Below are 19,790 nucleotides of genomic sequence, written 5' to 3' on the forward strand. Positions count from 1 at the left end.
GGAATTTGCTTTGTTGTCGATTGTCCTTTGTCACTGACATTATGCCGCTGTTCCCCCTCTCTCAGGGACACCATCAGCGTGAAGCGGGAGCCGTCAGGAGACGGCAGTGGTCCTCCGGCGGCCCTGCACCCCACCTCCTGGACCGTGGTACCGAGCACGCCAGCCGAGAAGGACGAGTACAGACAACAGGTCAGTCGGTACCGGCACTTGAGAACATGGAGCTTGTATTGACATGGGTACATTTCATTTTATCGACCTGTTCTCGTATATGGTGCTGCCTCTCACCCTCTCAGATGCCAAACGGTGAAGTGTCTGTCATCGTCAGTGTACCCCGCCTGACCCGCCCCCTCTGACCCCACAGGAGCGGCTGCGGTACCAGGCGCCGCGGCGGGCCTTCACGTACCGCCTGCACGGCTACCGGGCCACTGTGGGCCCCGTGCGCAGCGGGCGCGATTCGAAGGCGGGCCGTGGCCACGCGCTGCTGACCGCCGACCGGCCGCCCGGTGTCACCCTGCTCAGTCTGGTCCGGGACGCCGTGGCGCGCCTCCCGAACGGCGAGGGCTCGCGCGCGGATGTGTGTGAGCTGGTGCGCGACTCCGGGTTCCTGGTGGCGGGCAGCGGCGACCAGCCGGTCTCGGCGGCAGTCAGCTCGGCCATGGACCGGCTCCAGGCGGAAGTGGACCCGTGCCTGCGCTACGACTCGCACCGCAAGGTCTGGATGTACCTGCACCGACACCGTACAGAGGCCGAGTTCGAGACGCTGGAGCGGCAGCGCCAGGCCAGCTGTCCCCGCCGCAGGCAGGCTGTCAAACGCTCCGCGCCGACACCGGCGGTGTCTGCGGCTGGAGGTGTGTCGGCAGCGGCGACCGTGGTGGCCGTGGGAGCGGCACCAGCGGGAGCCTCGCTGCTAAAACCGAGGGCCGGTGCGCTGACGGTGGCCCAGCCCAAGTTCAGCGCGCCCGCGCCGGTTCCGCCGATCGCGCCGGGCTCGGCTCCCGCAGCTGCAGCGGCAGTGAGTGCCGTGCTTCCGTCAGAGCCAACCACTCTGACACAGACGGAGCTGGCTGTGCAGAGCATCCTCCCGGCAGCGCCTCCCAACGTCCCCCTGGCTCCCGCGCCCGCCTCGGTCGCTGTGCCGGCGCCGACCGTGCTGGCCGCTGCTCCGACGGCGGCGAGCGTGGCTCAACTTCAGCTGGTGTCTCGGGCGGCGGCGCTGTCCCCGGCCGTGGCCGCCAGCCCGCCGCTGGCTGCCGTCGCCGGTCACCCGCCCACCGTGCAGTCGGTCAAGGTGGTCAAAAACCAGCACACCATCGTACACATCCCTTCCAAGACGCCGGGCGCCGCGCCGCAGCTGGCACTCCTCGCCAACGGCAAGCTGATCCCCATCGTCAACCAGCCCGCCACTGTGAAGGCGGTGGACGGCCGACCGCGCGCCTCACTGGTGGTGGCCCCGCAGCGGCCGGTGGCAGCGGCGGCGGCGCGCTTGCGGCCGGCGACCCCGGCTGTCACCGTGCAGGAGGCGCCGAGGAGGCCGCTGCTGAGCCGGCCGGCCCCGGTGGCGGTGGCACCGGTGGCCAGTGCGGCAATAGCGCCGCAGCAGGTCGTTCAGGTGAGTTAGACGGTGATGGGGAATTGGACGGGCGGGCGGGAGTAAGTCTGGTGGTCGTTGGTTTCATGGTTAAGAGAGAAACATGGAGGTACATGCCAGTAATTGGTTAGACGTTTGATAGTGGCTATTGTGAAAACAGTATTATTACGGAGCGAACGGAGGCCGGAGCGAGCGAAGTTTTTCGTAGAATAACAAAAATTTCTTAGTATGAGCGGCCGGCCGGCCGGCCGTGGTCACGCTTTTGCGAAGCTTATATCTCCCGCAACTGCTGGGCCGATTTACTTGCGGTAATTTGTGTAGGGTAGCTTCATTCTTTCTACCAAGAACTGAACTATTAGCGATGCATGTGGAATGTGGATGCCCCCTTATGCACGTGCCACGTGCAAAACGAAGAGGTGTCAGTTTTGCAATAATTGCGATACCTCTGTAATAACTGGGCCGATTGCGCTGAAACTTTACATGTAGGTGGGGGAGGGACCCACCAGGCAATGCATTCCCATGTGTCACGGTTGGGGTGCTGTTGCACGTGCGCACGTGCGGGGGTCGTTTCCAGATCTCAGGAACGGCTTTACCGATTGCGCTCAAATTTGGTACGCGGCTAGGGACCGGTTAGTAGGGTGCCGTGCAAAAGTCAGTTGGGACCCAGTTTGCACGTGCTCACGTGCAGGGTGCCGCTTCCAGACCTCGAGAACGGCTGGGCCGTTTGTGCTCAAATTGTGCACATCGCTATACACCGTGTAGTGGGATGCCGTGCAAAAGTCAGTTAGAAGCCCCCTTCGCAATTTCGCACGTGCAAGGCTCACCCTCTCCCTCGCTCCGCTTGTTTGCCCCCAAAAGGCGTAATTTACTGGCTTTAAATATATGATCCCAGTCGTTGGTTGAAACAGTGCTCGTTTCCATTATCGTTCAGATGATGTTCACCATCATCATTCCCATTCCCATAGCGATGTTCTTTATCTTAAACATAATAGTTCGGTGGCTGTTTTTCTTCGAAATTTCCTGAATAAATACACATAATTTAACTTTGTCTAGGAGTTCATAATGAACCAATGTTATATAAGCATGTCGTGGCCACGCGCCGTTCACCAGAACCAGGGCTGGTTCCGTTTAGCCTGTAGTTACTGCGCCGCATTCCGGGGCGATATGGTCTGTGAGGCCTGCGAGGTCTGGTGTTGGCGAGGTTTGATGTGTACTTTTTATAGCTGCGACGCTCGAGTGACTACGCCAGGCGGGTACGCTTATGCAATGGTCACGGAATCTCGGTGTGCCATCGGATCTACCGTCCCTTCTAGTGAAGGTAGTGACCGACGGTATTGTGTTCCTCCGCCAGGTATCGGGCTCGGCTGCCGTTCCGGCCGCCTTGGCACCGGCGTCACTCGCCTCGGTGACGCTCGGCGCCCCTGCCGCGGCCACCTCCGCCGCCGCCGTCACTGCGGGCTCCGCCGGCGGCGCCCTGAAACACATCACCATCCCGGTCTCCCAGCTGTCGCGGCTGCTGCAGCAGCAGGCGGGCAGCGGCGCGGCTGGCGCGCTGACTCTGGCCCAGATCGGTGGCCGGCAGGTACTGATTGCCGCCCGGCCGGCGGCCAAACCGCCGCAGCCGCAGCTGGTGCAGCGCGTGCAGGCACCCACGCAGACGGTGCAGGCCTTGCACGGCGTGCAGAGCGTGCACACCGTGCGGCCCGCCCAGCAGGTGAGGAGGGACGGGGTGGCACAGGTCACAGGTCAAACAGTGGGGTTGATTGTCACTGGAGAATATGTGGCGGTGTCTCTAGCTCTTTCCGATTTCCCCTGCACTGCTTTTCGACAAAACCTCCTGACCTTTCTGGCACCACCATGCCGATGCCTGCTATTTAATATACATCGCTGCTGTTCTTGCGTTTTCCGATGTTCCGCACACACAGGACACATTCTATGTTCTACGTTTGTAGATAGTATGTGGGCCGTGGATGGACGTCCATCAGTGTCCAGCTTGTGGCTGCTAGTGACGCGGCCTCTCTGCTCCCCAGGTGGTGCTGCAGGCGGCTACTCACGTGGTACCGGCGTCGGGTGTCGCTCCCACCCGGCAGATCTCCGTGGCCACCTCCCAGCTGCAGCTGGCGGTAAGGAGGGGAGACCGGATAGAGGGACTGCAATACTGATAGGATGGGGTCTTTCAAGGTGGAGTGTTGGGACTGACTTTAGAAGGAAGGAAGGTTTGTGACGGGCGATGGCGCTTCCACCCGGAGATGAGCTGCGAGTCTTGGAAGACGTTTTCTGGTCTCTTCAATCGGACTTTATTCACGGTATTTGTGCCGTCAATTGCCACACACTACCTGTGTTTGCGGCTGACCAGCTTTTTTACATTACACAATCCGTTATTAACAATAACAACCGTTTGCAACCTGGCGCACGGTGGCTCAGCTACATAGGTATGGCTTCCTTCGATCTCATCTAACCTCCTGGTCCCCCCCCCCCCCCCCCCCGTCCCCGTCACAGGCGGGCGGCGCGGTGTCGGCCGTCCGGCCGGTAGCCGCCGGCCGGCCCGTGGTGCTCAGCTCGGCCGCCCAGTCGCCCGTACAGCTGCTCTCCGGCGGACTGAGGACGCTGCACGGCTACAAACTGGTGCAGCTGCCGGCCAGCGCCGCCGCCTCAGTGCAGGCCAGAGGTATGAGTTTGAGTGTGTGGAGGTGTGAACTGTGGAGTACGTAGATTGTAGAGTACAAGTCCGAGTGTGTCGTTGTTTGAGATTTAATGCAACATGTCAGGTATCTTTACATAGCACACCATAGTCCCTCAATCATCAATGTATCTTCGGTTGTGCTTCAGTATAACCTTTCTTTTAGCACTAGAGTCGTCACTTGCTCACTCGCTCAGTTAACTTGTTTACTCTCTCGTAACTTCGTAAGCTCACCCCCTCACTTTATCTGCTTGCCCTTACCGCCCTCCGTCTCTCCCAGGTGTATCCGTCGCTACTGCGGTCCATCAGAAGCCGGTCCAACGGCCGGCCGACCTGCTCGCCCCGCTAGTGGCAGCGACTCTGTCGTCCCCCGCGGTCGCGGCAGTCTCCTCAGCGACCGCAGCGTCACCTGCCGTCACTCAGTCGTAACACAAGTACCCGCCGCCGCCGACAGGCGGCGGTCGCAGCCAGTTCGCCCGTAGGTTAGCTTTGTTATTGTTTTACCTCATTGCCCATCTCATACGGTCATCAATACCTGTGTTCACTGCCCTCATTTTCATCCTGGACGAAGTGTCATTTGTTTTGTATCTCGTTTATGCTGTGATTGGGGGCCTGTGGGCGGGAGACGCCAGTAAATATCTCGATCCTTACGTGCCTCACTGGGCGTCGGGGAGTGCATGCGTCCGACATTGGACAGTGCATAAATACCTATAACAATATATACCTTATCAAATGAGCTTGAACAATCTGTGTTTTCTTTTTCGGAAGGGCTGCCTTTTACACAGCGGGAACGATTAAATGCATATGGATTCGCAGTAGCGGCGGAACACTTTCAATTAGGGGGGGGGGGGGACACTGCCGACTTTTGGTCCCATTCTTTCCATGCAACGCTCATAGGGCTAATGTTAAAATGCCAAAATCAAAGGGGGGCACGGTGCCCCGGTGCCCTCCCCGTTCCGCCGCCTATGTGGATTCGCAGTGATACAAACAGCTGTTGTACTGCATATTAATGGGAGGTCTGAAATGTCAACCAGATACCTTCCTTGGGAAACCATTACACAACCAGCGTGAGCTTGAATAGCGCGACTATATTCCATTGTTTTGTTGGGGTGTGCAGCACGGTATTACATAACACCAGCTCATTTCTGGTGGTATTTGGCTCAGCGAGCGCCCTCCCTATCACTACGGATGCACCCAAAAAGTACCACCACATGCCCCAGAACCCCCGAGGTCGTCTCTCGTCGGCTGACATCCGCCCAATACCGGATATTACCGCTGTGTGTGGCTGTCTCCAGGCCAGACCCGGGGTCAGTTTCCGATAGCGGTGTCACTGTTTGCCCTCCTGCTTCGCGGGGCCGTGTCACCGAGCGGTGATATTCAGTCTTCTGGGATATAGATCATGACGTGTCTGCTGTTGGTGGTCCCGCTACATTTGTGTTGCTAGTACGGTGCGATGATGTCAAAATAGTGAGCCGGTGGGGAGTCGTATTACGGCGATCAGCTGGGGTCCGCAGGGAAGAGTATGTTTGCGTTACGGCCCCCAGGGTCGCGTACGATGTACGGTTTCAAGATTCAGGGCCACCCGCGACCCAAGTCGCGTAACAGGGAGCCTGTGTCCAAGCGGTAATCCAAGTGTCAGAATAGTCTAGTTTAAACGTCGTTCTGTCGGAAAAGGCCAAACACCAGTGCCACGCCATATTGTATTGTGAGCCCTCACAGAACACGAAGCGTGGCGTCCCAACCGCCGTGACGTAGCCCAGGTCCGTCCGAAGGCTGGTGCTCTCCAGTTCCTGGGATCCGGACCAGCACATTGTTAGCGCCGATAGGGACCGCACTCGTTACCGCGGCCAGTGGAATGTGATTGAGATAACATCCGCCCCCTTCATCTTCATATGAACAGTCCGGTCAATCGCTGGGCCACCCGGCTGCGCGAACACTTTGTGTACACTGTACAGGGCTGGAAGTCTCTAAATTCTCAGTCCACTTGAGTGTGACAAAAGTACAAGGTTGTCTTAGCGCAACGGCTTTCGGCGTACAAGGCCACCCATCACCATGCCTGGGCCCCACAAAGGATACTGATGAGTGATATTTGTACGACACGCGAAAAGTAGACATCGTAAGAAAGGCTCAGTTAGAACAGCGATACACACCTTGTCATTGCTCGATAGTTTGCCCAGTCCTACGCTTGGTTCCGGGCATATGAAGGATAAAAACACCGTCATTTATCTCTTAGTTCTTACATCATACTTTACAAACACACGCACACCACATTTACACCGCACACTCCAGAAGTGACACGCAACTATACATATACATACACAGCAATGCTGAAAAACCGAACCTTCGCTCTGTTGCCACAGGACCTAAACATGAGGCGCCTTCGTGCAAAGAAGAACCGAAAAGCTGGTTAAGCACGAGTAAAGATGTTCGGCGTGTAATCATCTAGTTAGCTTAAGAAGACCTATAAAATCGATCGATTTATAGACATGCTGCTGCTTCATCAATGCTGGAATATTCTCAACTGGAACGTTTTGGATATTTCACCAGAGATTTCCGTTTCATCAAGCTTCTCTGGACCCGACTCGGTGGCGTCAGGTTTTCCAACCATCCATAACTTCTTTCACTTCCTCGTCGGTTGCGGGTGAGGCCGCCGGCGGTACGTTCCCTTCCCTCGATCGTCAGTCGCTCGCTCACAGTCCCAGTCGGGAGAGCGCCAGCCGCGCCTGTTCGTTGACCACCTCAGTGGCGCTGCGCCACAGGTCGCCGCGCTGCGCTAGGTACGCCACACCGGCCGCCAGCGCCGCGGCGAGCGTCATCACTCCCCCGAACACGATCTGAGGAATGGAGCGGTCGGTTAGGCAGGCGGGACGAGACACGAGCGTGAGGCAAAGCTGTGTGGGCGGTAGAACAGGGTTGATACGACCGAGAGTCAACGGAGAGCAAGCCAAGGTAACACGACTGAAAGTCTTAGCCACTGGGAGCAAAATAGGCTGGACTGTGGCCTATTAGGCCTGGCTTTAATATGTCTTTGCAGAGACCTGGGTTCGGGTTAAATCAACGGACGAGCCTTTGCATAGGTTGACTGAACCAATAACTGACTGAATGGAATATATTGAAAGCCTGAGAGCCGATTAAAACTCAATTGATACCAGAGAGAGAGCACCGATACAAGCGGACAGAGGCAGCATTCGGGACGGCACGGTCACCAACCCAACCCTCCATCCCCTTCCGTCCGTACCTTATCTTGTCGCTCTTTGTGCGCGATGGCCTGGTGGTAGCGCACCCTGGTGAAGGATACCATACTGTACAGCGGCGTCCAGCTATTGGGGAAGAACGTGTGCAGGAAACTGTCCAGCGCCTTCCGCATCAGGAACGCCCGCGAGTTGACCAGGTGTCGCATCTGGCAGACGGAGAACACGGTTAGTAAGCGAGGGGGGGGGTTCACTCAGGGGGGAGAGGGGTCAAACCAGAAGGCTCGGGATTGTCGGTGGCGGGTCATGTACGCTCTTCGGGGAGGGGGGGGGGGGGGTCAGGTAGCATTGAGGTCATGTGATGAGAACTCATTAGAATGCAAATACGGATTTGCGATACCTCCAAAACTTGTGAACGTTTTGTTGGAAGTTTGGTTGCTTGATCCGTAAACCTCTGTATACCGAGCTATACAGGGGTCTATGCTTGATTACGGAGCGAGCGAAGCGAGCGGAGTCTTTCCTTAGATTAACGAAAATTTCTGAGTATGAGCGGCCGGCCGGCCGGCCGGCCGGCCGTGCGGACGCTTTTGCGATCGGCTTATATCTCAGCAACCACTTGACCGATTTACACGCGGTAATTTTTGTAGGGTAGCTTCATTCCTTCTACCAAGTATTGGACCATTCCCGATGCATGTGGGTGACCCCTTTTGCACGTGCCACGTGCAAAACGAAGAGGTGTCAGTTTTGTAATTGTTGCAATATCTCGGTAACTACTTGGCCGATTGCGCTGAAAGTTGGCATGTAGGTAGGCACCCACTAGGCACTGCATATCCATGTGCCAGAGTTGGGGTGCTGCTGCACGTGCGCACGTGCAGGGGTCGTTTCCAGATCTCGAGAACGGCTGGACCGATGGCGCTCAAATTTGGTACACGGTTAGGGACCAGTTAGTAGGGTGCCGTGCACAAGTCAGTTGGGACCCATTTTGCACGTGCGCACGTGCAGGGTGCCGCTCCCAGATCTCGATAACGGCTGGGCCGATTGTGCTCAAATTTGGCACATCGCTAGAAACCGGTCAGTAGGGTGCCGTGCACAAGTCAGTTGGAGGTATCCCCTCGAAATTTCGCACGTGTAAGACTCACCCCCTCGCTCGCTCCGTTAGTCGCCCCAAAAGGCGCTATACTGGTTTTATTACGGAGCGAGCGAAGCAAGCGTAGTCTTTTCTTATATTAACGGAAATTTCTGAGTATGAGCGGCCGGCCGGCCGGCCGGCCGGCCGTGGTCACGGTTTTGCGAGGCTTATATCTCATCAATCACTTGACCGATTTACACGCGGTAATTTTTGTAGGGTAGCTTCATTCCTTCTACCAAGTATTGGACTATTCCCGATGCATGTGGGTGACCCCTTATGCACGTGCCACGTGCAAAACGAAGAGGTGTCACTTTTGTAATAGTTGCAATATCTCGGTAACTACTGGGCCGATTGCGCTGAAAGTTGACATGTAGGTAGGCACCCACTAGGCAATGCATATCCATGTGCCAGAGTTGGGGTGCTGCTGCACGTGCGCACGTGCAGGGGTCGATTCCAGATCTCGAGAACGGCTCGACCGATTGCGCTGAAATTTAGTACACAGTTAGGGACCGGTTAGTAGGGTGCCGTGCACAAGTCAGTTGGGACCCATTTTGCACGTGCGCACGTGCAGGGTGCCGCTTCCAGATCTCGAGAACGGCTGGGCCGATTGTGCCCAAATTTGGCCAATCGCTAGAGACCGGCTAGTAAGGTGCCGTGCACAAGTCAGTTGGAGGTACCCCCTCGCAATTTCGCACGTGCAAGGCCCACCCTCTCGCTCGCTCCGTTAATCGCCCCAAAAGGCGTTATACTGGTGGTATGACGGGTGTATGTAATCTCTCTCTGACTGACGCCGTTTTATTTAAAAAAAAAACTGCAGAAAACACGCCCAGCGCGACTCTGGACTCTATAGAGGTCGCGTTCTTGAGGCTCGCCTAATGGCCATGGCCGTTCGCTGTACGATACACAATTCTGTTTACGGGAACGTCAGGAGTGACCAGCCAGCCTAATGTCGGGCCTCCAGGCCACACCCAGGAAAAAAACTCCAGTGAACACCAGACGGATTTGGTACTCGTTTAACTAAGAGTGCAAACGAACTTTTACTCGCTCGCAGAAGTCAGCCTAACAGACCACAACCTAGGCCACCGAAGGTATCGGTAATCGATCAGAAGTCACGGTGCGTGGAGTAACTCTCCTCGGTTGCCGTGGAAACTGTCCACAGGACGGCACAATGTGCCGAGAATCAGTCCACATCGATAAATCTGTTTGGAGAGCATTCATACCGAAATCATCCTGTTGTAAGCTATAAAACAGACTACTTTAAATTGTTAAAGTGAACAACATTCACCGATAACTGATAATCTAAAGCTGTTTCAAAATTAAATAGGAAGCTTAACATTATTTTTTATCAGAATTATGTAAACTACTGTGAAACAAAGTGACCCCACCATAATCTGGAAAGCATCAGCGATAAACCCTGAAATGTTACGTAAAGAGGCGTCTGGTTAGTTTCTGAACTTCCAGAGCAGGTGAACACTCTGTCCTTCGCTGGTTTTCTCTGTAGTTGACAAAAACCAGGCCGAGCTCCAGCAGCGTTTTCTATTTGGATCGACATATACGGAAGACACGTCTACGGCACAAAAGATGTTGCGAAAGCGCATACCTAAAAGCACAGCTTACCTTTTCAGATACCAAAAACAATAAAACTAGCTGGGCGGTGTAACGTTAAGGCGTAGATTTTGACGGGCTATAATTAGCTTCTCTACATATTCATCCAAGACCCCTCTCCCTCGCCACAGTGTAATTCGACCAAACATATAGCCGTGGATTCTCAGCTCACGGATGCTCACCTCGACATAGTTGTACATGGCCAGATCGCAGATGGCCTCGGCGTCAGGGTTTCGCACTTCCGTGTACTCGGGCAGTACCCGCTCCAGGTCCATGTCGTGTTTGGTCAGCAGGTCATCGAGCAGCAGGCAGTCCTCGAAGCCCTGCCAGAGAGGAAAATGAAAGGAGTCACAGGGCTGCCAGCAAGGAGGCAGTCCTTGAAACCCTGCCAGAGAGGCGAATGGACGGGTTACAGGGCTGCCGGCAGCAGCGGGATAGGCCTGAGGGAGGGAGCGGCCCGACGGACAGCATTATAGAAACGGCCTGCCTGAGGGTATGGTATGGGTTTCAGTGCATCTCGTTACGTAAGATGATCAAAAAGTGAAGGAATAGATGAATTTGGGAACCAGAAGCAGTCCTACAGAAACGATTACACTCTAAATTGTTTATCGGGCGTATGACGCAACATCGATACAATGCGATAATCTTATCTCTTGTTGATCTAGAAGTAGATCTTGACCATATGGCACACTGTATCTCTCGAGCATTTGGGGAGCGTATCATTAGTTATGTAATGTATTTTATACAATGATAACGGATTGATCTGGAAAGATCAGTGAACTGGCAACATCCTGGTAAGTTAATATATAACGTAAAATATGGGTCACTAACTTCGTATCCGGCACGGCCGACCTCAGCACTCCGGGGAGTGTTGTAACCACTGAGGTATGCTCGCCAGGCACAGGGTGTGTTACAGTGTTACACCACCAGTGCACTGTTCGGCTGTGTTTACACAACAGATGATCGGAGTGAAGACCTCCCCCTCCCCTCCCCTCCTTCGAGTACATCACCGGGGGCGACCTCCCTCCCTCCCCTCCCCTCTTTCGAGTACATCAAGGGGGGACGACCTCCCTACCTCCCTCCCCTCTTATATCAACTGGGAACAGTCTAGGACAGTCAGCTGGGGCCGGGACGCTAGCCACAGAAGCTGAGGAGTGTCTCCATAGCAACCAAACCACGTTGGTTTTCAGCCCAACACTGAACAGACTCCCACGTCAGCCAGCAGCGCAGGGACAGCGGCTGTTCGGTGTCCGTAGGAGGTCAGCGCCGGGTGGTGACTGTAAAATGGCGGCCGAGCACCGAGGCTGACCTGACACGCCCCGTGTCCCCGTGTCCAGGGCGGTATTCTGGTGACAGGCTGTCAACTGGGAATGGCTTCCATCAGTCTGTCACCGTCACTGGGCGTGACAGAGGGAGAGAGAGAGAGATAGAGAGAGAGAGAGAGAGAGAGAGAGGGAGAGAGAGAGAGAGAGAGAGAGAGATAGAGAGAGAGAGAGAGGGAGAGAGAGAGAGAGAGAGAGAGAGAGAGAGAGAGAGAGAGAGAGAGAGAGAGAGAGAGAGAGAGAGAGAGAGAGAGAGAGAGAGAGAGGCGATGAGTGGCCGGTGACAACTGACAGGCGCCAGTCGGTCAGTGCCGAAAAGTCCCTTGAGACTTCCGTGAACCGTGTTTAGTCGTCTCACAAAATTTAGCTGATCGCGCACTCCCCCCCCCCCCCCCCTCAGAAACGAGGATCGTCAGCTATGACCTGACCCCAACCAAACACAGAGGAAATGATGACATCAGTCTAGGTCTCAGCAAGTATTCGTCCCGGACCGTTCCCGCGCCCGTTGTCACCCGCCTGGAAAAACAAAGTCAGGTCAGGTCGGGTCGGGTCACTTACCGCGTTCATGCCTTGCCCATAGAAAGGCACCATGGCGTGGGCCGCGTCGCCCATGATGAGAGCTTTGGGAGAGTGATATGGCGAGCACTGAAACACACAAAAACGGTGGAGACATGTTGTTAGAAACGGGTGACAGGCATCCAACTATTCATCGTAAAATAAACGGTGTCGGTTTGAATACGAACTGGATATGACAAAAATAAGAAAAACAATGGAATGTGGTTAATTGACCATAATATGCTTTCATTACGATACAAAGCCGCCGTCTGCTTGAGATAATTTAGGTTAAGAAAACAGTGTAAAAACCTAACAAATGACGAATAACACTTCTCGAACCACAACTAGAAGAAGACAGATAACGGCTGGCTCGGCCCGGCAACAGACAAAACAGCCAACGAATTACCAGTGGTAAACACCACAGACTCTCCCTCTCACAAATGGACAGGCTCAGCCCCCCCCCCCCCCACCCCGCCCCTCCTTCCTGGGACAGACTCCGAGCCTTGAAGCCGCTCCTCCGACTGCCTGACGTCAGGTGCTGACAACTCCAGACGTTTGGGGTAGCAGGAGCCGCCCTTCCAGGTTCACGTGAGTCGTGAACCCGTGGGGACAGAGTGGGCCTTTTATACGGGCAGCTCGGTCACCAGGGACAAGGAATGCTTGCGTTGTCTAAACTATTCCCGAGTACGGACTACGGGTGGCTGTCGGATCACTTTGTAGGTCGGCACACCCACGGAACTACCGGCTTCGTTCATCTAAAATAATACCCAGCCTAGACGGTTGAATCAGTGAATCTCTCAACCAAACCAGACCCGCCCTGCGTCCATTCTCACCTTGACAGAAACCAGGGGAGACGCGCGGTTCGAGAAGAAATCCTTGATGAGCTTTTCCTCGCCGATGAGCGGGATGGCGTCACGGTAGTTTTCGCGGAAAAACTCGAGCAGCTCGTCGGGTGTGGTGATTCGGTCGAAGACGGCGAACGGCATGAACAGAGTCACTGTCCAGGTGCGGTCCTGGTTCGGCAGGGCGATCATCATGAACTCGCCCCGCGGCCAGATGTGCAGGTAGTTGGGCTCCATGGCGAACTGCAACGGAGAGGGACGGGTCAGATGGGTCACTGAGGTCAGATGGGTCACTGAGGTCAGATGGATCATGGTCACTTGGGTCAAGCAGGTCATTGGAGTTAGTCAGGTAATTGGGTCAAATAGGTCAAAGGGGTCGGACGGGCCGTTGTGGCACGACAGGTCAAAGGGTTTAAACGGGTTAAATGGTTCAGACGGGTTAAAGGGTTCAGACGGGTTCAAGAGTTCGGAAGGGTTAAAGGGCTCGGACTAGTTAAACGGTTCAGACGGGTTAAAGGGTTCGGGCGGGTTAAAATGTTCAGACGGCTGAAAGGGTTCAGTACCCCTAGGGTCACTAAAACATCTCTAATTTTACGTCGATGTCGAAATGTCATCCATAAACGTGCTTTGATGGATACCGACGATTGCAGTTCAGACGACTCTCGTAGTCGGAACCAGTTTTACTGCCCCACGTGGCAGCAAAAGCATATGCTATCAAGCATTCATAGAATCGTTGGACAATATCAGTTTCGCGGAAGCTCGGAACATCCCCGAAAAGCTATCAGATCGGCGCAGATCGGGCTCGTGGGGCCATTTTAGGACCACCGGCGAGGTGTTATCTAGCGCGTGCATCAGGTCAAGGGACAGCTGAATCCGCCTCGACATGGGAGGGCCACGCGAACTACACCTGGCTTCTTTTACTAGCTGAACCTGTCGCCAACCATCGGACATACTTTGGCCAAACACGGGCCTGATGCCAGCGCACGAGATCGGAGGTTCTCGGTGTTACCACGTGGAAACGGTGCCGTCCCGTCCTCGTGCATCCGTTACTTGATCTGTGTCCAAACATTGCACGGTACATCCGTGTTGTTCATATGACATGACAGATTCGGTTTGATTTCAACGTAACCCAATGCCAGAAAGAGGGCAAACGTTTTCTGGGACCGTGCCGTTTCAACGAGTAATTTACGGATGTGTTGAAACTCAAAATCGTAAGCCAGATATTTGTCCATGCTCATAAAAGAAGCCGAACACCAAAGAATGGACACTGGTCAGATACTATATTCGCTTTGCAAGTCTTTTAAAGAACTACCTGAGGTTTTGAGCAGCGTGACCTAGCTGTGACCCATATCCTCTGCCGCACCTGTCCCGTGGCCGTGGGCGGGATGCAGAGCTCCATGTAGCCGTGCGGTATGTATGTCTGGCTGTAGTTGAAGCGCGGAGCCTTCATCATCTGTCTCCTGACGGCCGAGTAGGCGCCGTCACAGCCCAGGATGAGGTCCGCGTCCGCCTGCACCTCCCGGCCGTTACTGAGGGCGCACACAGGGTCACAGAGAGGTCACACGGGGTCACAGAGGGGTCACACGGGGTCACCGAGAGGTCACAAGAGGCCATCGAGAGGTCACACTGGATCACCTAGAGGTCACACGGGCCAAGAAAACTTGAAGGGGAACCTGAGAAGTGCCACGGCTCACAAGAGGTCATCATGGTAAGTCGCAAGGGTCATACGGAGACACGTGAGGTCAGGAGAGGACACGCGGGTCACGGAAGAATACTCGAGGATCATGAAGTGGCACGCGGAAGATATGGTCACGAGTAATCATTTTAGGTCACAAAAGAGCATAGGAAGTTATATGGTGTGAAGCTCAGCTCAAGTTACGTTACGTAAGGTCGCGACGACGCTTTAAAAAGAAACAGGGATGGTTAACGTTGAATCACGAAGCATCGCCGTTTAAAGAGACCAGAGCGTGATCAGTCGTCATAAACCGAGTACAATAGATCGAGGATGATAATAAAACAATTTTTATGTACCCGACCTTTCGGAGTGCAGTAAACTTTTACGATGCCTAGTTGGATTCCTGAGGTTTTTATGTCCAAAAATGAAAAGAAGTTAGAAGGATCGCACTGAAAACTTTTTTACCATTTCCTGAAGGGTAAGCCCGCCATAGCATGGTAGCTTGACACACAGACGTTTTTTACCACCTTCCAGATGGTAAATTTTACTCTTTCATGAAGAGTAAACTCGCCAGGGAGGGGTAACATGACACACAGACGTTTTTTACCATCTTTTGAATGGTAAACTCTTTTGATTTACTCTTGTCTAGAGTGTAACATTTTTTGGGTTACACTCTTTGAAAGGGTAAATCTGTAACGGAACCCTTTTTTAGGGAGTAACGCATCATCTACTCTGTGCTTTACCCTCCTACAGAGAGTATATTCTTATGGCCTACCCTTTGTCACATGGTAATGTTTACTCTTTCCTTTAGTGTAAACCCCCAGAGGATGGTAACAGACCCACAGACGCTTCCTTCAGAAGCTTCACGAAGCTTCTGTTAACCGGAGCTCACCAACTAAAAAAAAAATGCTTCAAGAGCAACAATGTAGGTATATTTGGCTTCCGTACAAAGAATACGAGGGGCACACCAACCATGAACATTGTGAGACTCTTCACTTATTCATACAAATTTATACAAAGCGTTCAGCAATGCACCAGCGGTAAATAAACACCACGATACAACTTGAATGCAATTTGAATATGAATACAAGACATTCAGCGCCCTCATATTGGATTAGGCAGAGCGCACAATATTTGAAGTGAGCGACGGCGTTCCTGGGTGGTCGCCCGTCTGCGTGAGATAATGAGACTGGATCACTACAGTGCAAGGCTTTTTCAAAGTCACCAACAAAATGCATAAACTTGTAGCATCACAACAAAATTAATGTACGTACTCACAACACTAGGCCACGTGGCCGTGCACGGGGTCCTGTTAACCAGGTCAAATTAGCCATGGGTGAAACTTTGACATTACCATTGGGGTCCCAAACGTCCAAGGGGGCCTCCATTTAGTGGGGGGGGGCCTCCAAGCAATTAGGGGCTTCCAATCGTGGAAGCGGTAATTTACGAACCACGCCAGGGCCTCCTCTAAGAAATTTTCACTGGGGGACCAGAGGCTCAGAAGCCAAACCCAGGGTACCCTTAAATCCAGTTTTCTCATCGGATTTAGGCCACTTATTTTTTGTCACAGCTCGGATGCCATGATTTAATTTTTTAATATTAACCCGCGCGCCGACGGGGGTCTGCGCCAACTTCGTACCGACGGGGGGGGGGGGGGGGGCGGATGACCGCCCCCCCCCCCCTGAGATCTCGAGAACGAAGCAAGATAGCGACAAGCGGTAAACGGCAAGGGATACGCACGGACAAGGTCTACAATTTTTACTTAGGTCATTTTCAGGTCAGGTCAAAGATGACGTCACAGGGGTCAAAAAAGTCAAAATGGCGGCGCTAGGTATGAAGAGAGTTTTTCTCGAATAACTTTCGAACTAGTCAATATAGGAACAAACAAAGGGCATCATCGTGATCCTCTCGTCAATCCGCATCGAATGATATATATGTTGACCTCGAAAGATCAAGGTCAAAGGTTGACCTCAGGTCACGTGACCTCGAGGTCATCATGTATATCATTCGATGCGCCTTGATGAGCTGAACACAATGAGACCATCCGCGCGGCTGTATCTTGTTCCTGTACGAAGTTATTGTCAAAAAACCGCTGGTGACCTTTGATGACGTCACATGACCTTACAGCTGCCCAACAGCAAATTAGACCTCAAGGTAGTGAAGGTTGATCGTATATGAGGTCATGTATGGTTTATGGGGCCATTCCGACCCGTTTTAGTGGTAAAAACAGGGAGTTGATTTTTCCCCCGTTGACTTATAATGGGGAGGTCGAAAAATTGACCTGACCTTAGGTCATCGATATCAAAATTCCGAGATATACAAATTGTAGCTACTATTGACCTTATAACATCCTGCGACTTTCAAAGGCCTCCGACATCTACTGTAGCTCTGGCACGGTGTCAAAGTTGCAAAAAAGTAACTTGAGGTTGGGTCATTCAAAGTGACCTGGTGACCTGACCTTTAAAGTTAGGAGGTTCAAACTCGCACACCATGTGTAAAATTGATGAGAGAATAGTCGTACCAAATTTCGCGGCGCTACGCGCCGCGATTTTCCCGCTATTCGCGAAAAACCTCAGGGGGGGGGGGCGGATATCCGCCCCCCCGTCGGTGCGCGTGTTAATAAAGAAATGATAGGTCATCTGACCCTACTGGTGGTTCCAGGCCAGCAGGGTGACATTGTATGTAAATTTCCCCTGCGGCGTCCGAAATCGACGAAAATTTCTGGCTTTTTCACTTTCGACAATAAAACAAAATGCCTTTATTATAAAAAAAGAATTTAACTGCAAGGCATTGCGCAAGGAATCTAACCGACCCCAGAAAGTGTGAGGGTTAACCCTCGCCCGCACCTGGGGTGAGGGTTGCCACCCCCCAAGTTAGTTTTTTCTGCTCTACACTGAACATTTTAAAAGCTAGAAACCTGATTTTTTGTATAGCTGTTTTTCTATCTTTTCTCAGCGTCCATTGGAAATTTCAAGTTTCTGTGGCTTTTGGGTTTGGAGATATGACCTTGTCCTTCAGGTCATGTCATGCCCTAGATGACGAATACCCAATGTCTTGCGTTGGCTATGGGCCTTGTGAGCTTTTGTCACCCTGATTTCGTTTTTTTTTTTTGCCAGTCTTACCTCCCACCTATCATTGAACATGTTGTTCTGCGATGTAGGTACAGATGTCAGGGTCAGGGTCAATGTCAAACCTAGGTCATCTAAAATTGTTGCGTTTTAGGCAAGCTGAATTTACTTTTCGTGAAGTTTCTTTGACTGCATGTTTAGTAAAAGCTTCTCAGTTCATGATCTCATGTAATAGGCAGGGACACACAAACCAATCTGTGCACACATCAGTACATACACAGACATACACAGACATACAAACACATATCATTGACCTTGACCTAACTTGACGTGAAATGACCACAGCCAGCAAATTAGTCGGATAGAACAAAGAACAAACAGTCGGATAGAACAAAGAGCTGTTCTAGCTGGCTTGGCACTAATACGGCAGCGTCATCGGTATATGTATGATGGGTTGGCCCGCTGCTTGTGTAGGTATTTTATTCGACATCACCACAATTTGTTCTTACAAGATTTTAAGCTTCGCGGTCAAGAGCAACAGATTCTTTGGGAAGAGACCAATCCAATGATTAGATGACCTAGGTTGACCTTGACCCTGACCCTGGCATCTCTACATCATCGAACAACATGTTCCATGATAGGTGGGAAGTAAGACTGGCAAAAAAGGCCGAAATCAAGGTGTCAAAAGCTCACAAGACCCATAGCCAACGCAAGATATTGGGTATTTGTCATTTGGGTTATGACATCACCTGAAGAATAAGGTCACATCTCCGAAACCAAAAACCACAGAAACTTGAAATTTTCAGTGGACACTAAGAAAGGAATTAGAGAAGCAGCTATACAAAACATCCGGCTTCTAGCAATCAAAATGTTGAGTGCAGAGCAGAAAAACTACCTGGGGGGTGGGGGTGGCAATCACTGCCCCCCCCCCCCCCTATGTGCGGGCGAGGATTAAATAATTTGAATATCAGGAAAATAATTTATTCAAACAGGTATTCCAATAGAGTCCCGCTTTTTTATACGTGACCTCCGATTTGTGTAGCATCTAAGTTGCCCAGGGGGCCTCTTATTTGTAGGCACAGTACAGAGAGCCTCCTACTTCGACTACTTGCACAGGCCACAGAGAGCCTCCTTTTTGTACATACAGCCAAGCTTCTACAGGTCGAGCGCCGGTCTTCTATTTGTACGTACAGAGAGCAGTCCCTACTGTTACAGAGGGCCTCGTATTTGTCTGGGGGGGGGGGGGGCTCCTATTGGTTAATGGCGCCTCCTATTTGTCCAAGGGGCCTCCTGTTTGTCCAGAAGGTCCCCTATTTATCCAGGGGGCTTCTATTTTCCAGGGGGCTTCCTCTTTATCCAGGGGGCCTCCTACGTGTTCAGGGACCTCCTATTTGTCCAGGGGCCTCCGATTTATCCAGGGGTATTCTATTCGACCAGGGGTCTTATATTTGTGCAGGGGTCTCCTACTTGTCCAGGGGCCTCTTTTTTAAGGGCCTCCTTTTTATTAAGGGAGCCTTTTATTTGTCCAGGGGCCTCCTATTCGTACAGAGGGCTTCTAGCTCCTACTTGTCCATGGGGCCTCCTATTTGTTCAAGATGCTCCTATTTGTACAGGGGGCCTCCTATTTGTCCAAGAGGCCTGCTATTTTTCTAGGGGCCTCCTATTTGCCCAAGAGGCCTCCTATATATCCAGCGGGCCTCCTACTTGTTCAGGGGGCCTCCTATTTGTCCAGGGGGCCTCCTATTAGTTAAAGTAGCCTCTTATTTTCCAAGCGGCCTCCTATTTATCCAGAGGGCTCCTATTCCTATTTTAGGGGGCCTCCTCTTTATCCAGGGGGCCTCCTTCTTGTTCAGGAGGCCTCCTATTTATCCAGGGGCCTCCTATTTGTCCAGGGGCCTCCTTTTGTGAAAGGGGCCTCCTATTTGTCCAGGGGGCCTCCTTTTGTGAAAGGGGCCTCCTATTTGTCCAGGGGCTCCTAATTGTCCAGGGGGCCTCCTTTTGTGAAAGTGACATCCTGTTTGTCTAGGTCTAGGGCCTCCTTTTTCTCCAGGGGGCCTCCTATTTTTCCAGGGGGCCTCCTATTTGTACAGAGGGCCTCCTACTCGTCCATGGGGCCTCCTATTTGTTCAAGGGGC

The 19,790-nt window shown here is 52.8% G+C and overlaps 2 protein-coding genes across 3 annotated transcripts in view; one reads left to right on the forward strand and one right to left on the reverse strand.

Moving 5' to 3' along the window:
* Window positions 1–117: 117 nt before the first annotated feature.
* On the forward strand, window positions 118–5,011 carry LOC122375664 (nuclear factor related to kappa-B-binding protein-like; the record flags this gene model as incomplete). The annotated part of the gene is made up of 6 exons (XM_043355145.1): window positions 118–189; window positions 362–1,609; window positions 2,940–3,302; window positions 3,619–3,711; window positions 4,088–4,256; window positions 4,549–5,011. Coding segments are annotated over 6 exons (2,094 nt in total), but the record flags the coding sequence as incomplete, so codon positions are not given.
* A 943-nt stretch (window positions 5,012–5,954) lies between these two features.
* LOC122375665 (kynurenine 3-monooxygenase-like) overlaps window positions 5,955–19,790 on the reverse strand; it is a 37,056-nt gene continuing 23,220 nt past the window's right edge. For both annotated transcript variants that reach the window (XM_043355146.1, XM_043355147.1), the window contains 6 exons: window positions 14,276–14,441; window positions 12,904–13,155; window positions 12,074–12,160; window positions 10,376–10,516; window positions 7,507–7,668; window positions 5,955–7,102 (listed from right to left, as the gene is read on the reverse strand). In XM_043355146.1, coding sequence (XP_043211081.1) covers window positions 6,959–7,102; window positions 7,507–7,668; window positions 10,376–10,516; window positions 12,074–12,160; window positions 12,904–13,155; window positions 14,276–14,441 — 952 coding nt within the window. In that variant the 3' untranslated portion in view covers window positions 5,955–6,958. The remainder of the gene's footprint in view (window positions 7,103–7,506; window positions 7,669–10,375; window positions 10,517–12,073; window positions 12,161–12,903; window positions 13,156–14,275; window positions 14,442–19,790) is intronic.

Source organism: Amphibalanus amphitrite, unplaced genomic scaffold (genome assembly GCF_019059575.1).
Source record: "Amphibalanus amphitrite isolate SeventyFive unplaced genomic scaffold, NRLGWU_Aamphi_draft 001890F_arrow, whole genome shotgun sequence".
Classification (NCBI taxonomy): domain Eukaryota; kingdom Metazoa; phylum Arthropoda; class Thecostraca; order Balanomorpha; family Balanidae; genus Amphibalanus; species Amphibalanus amphitrite.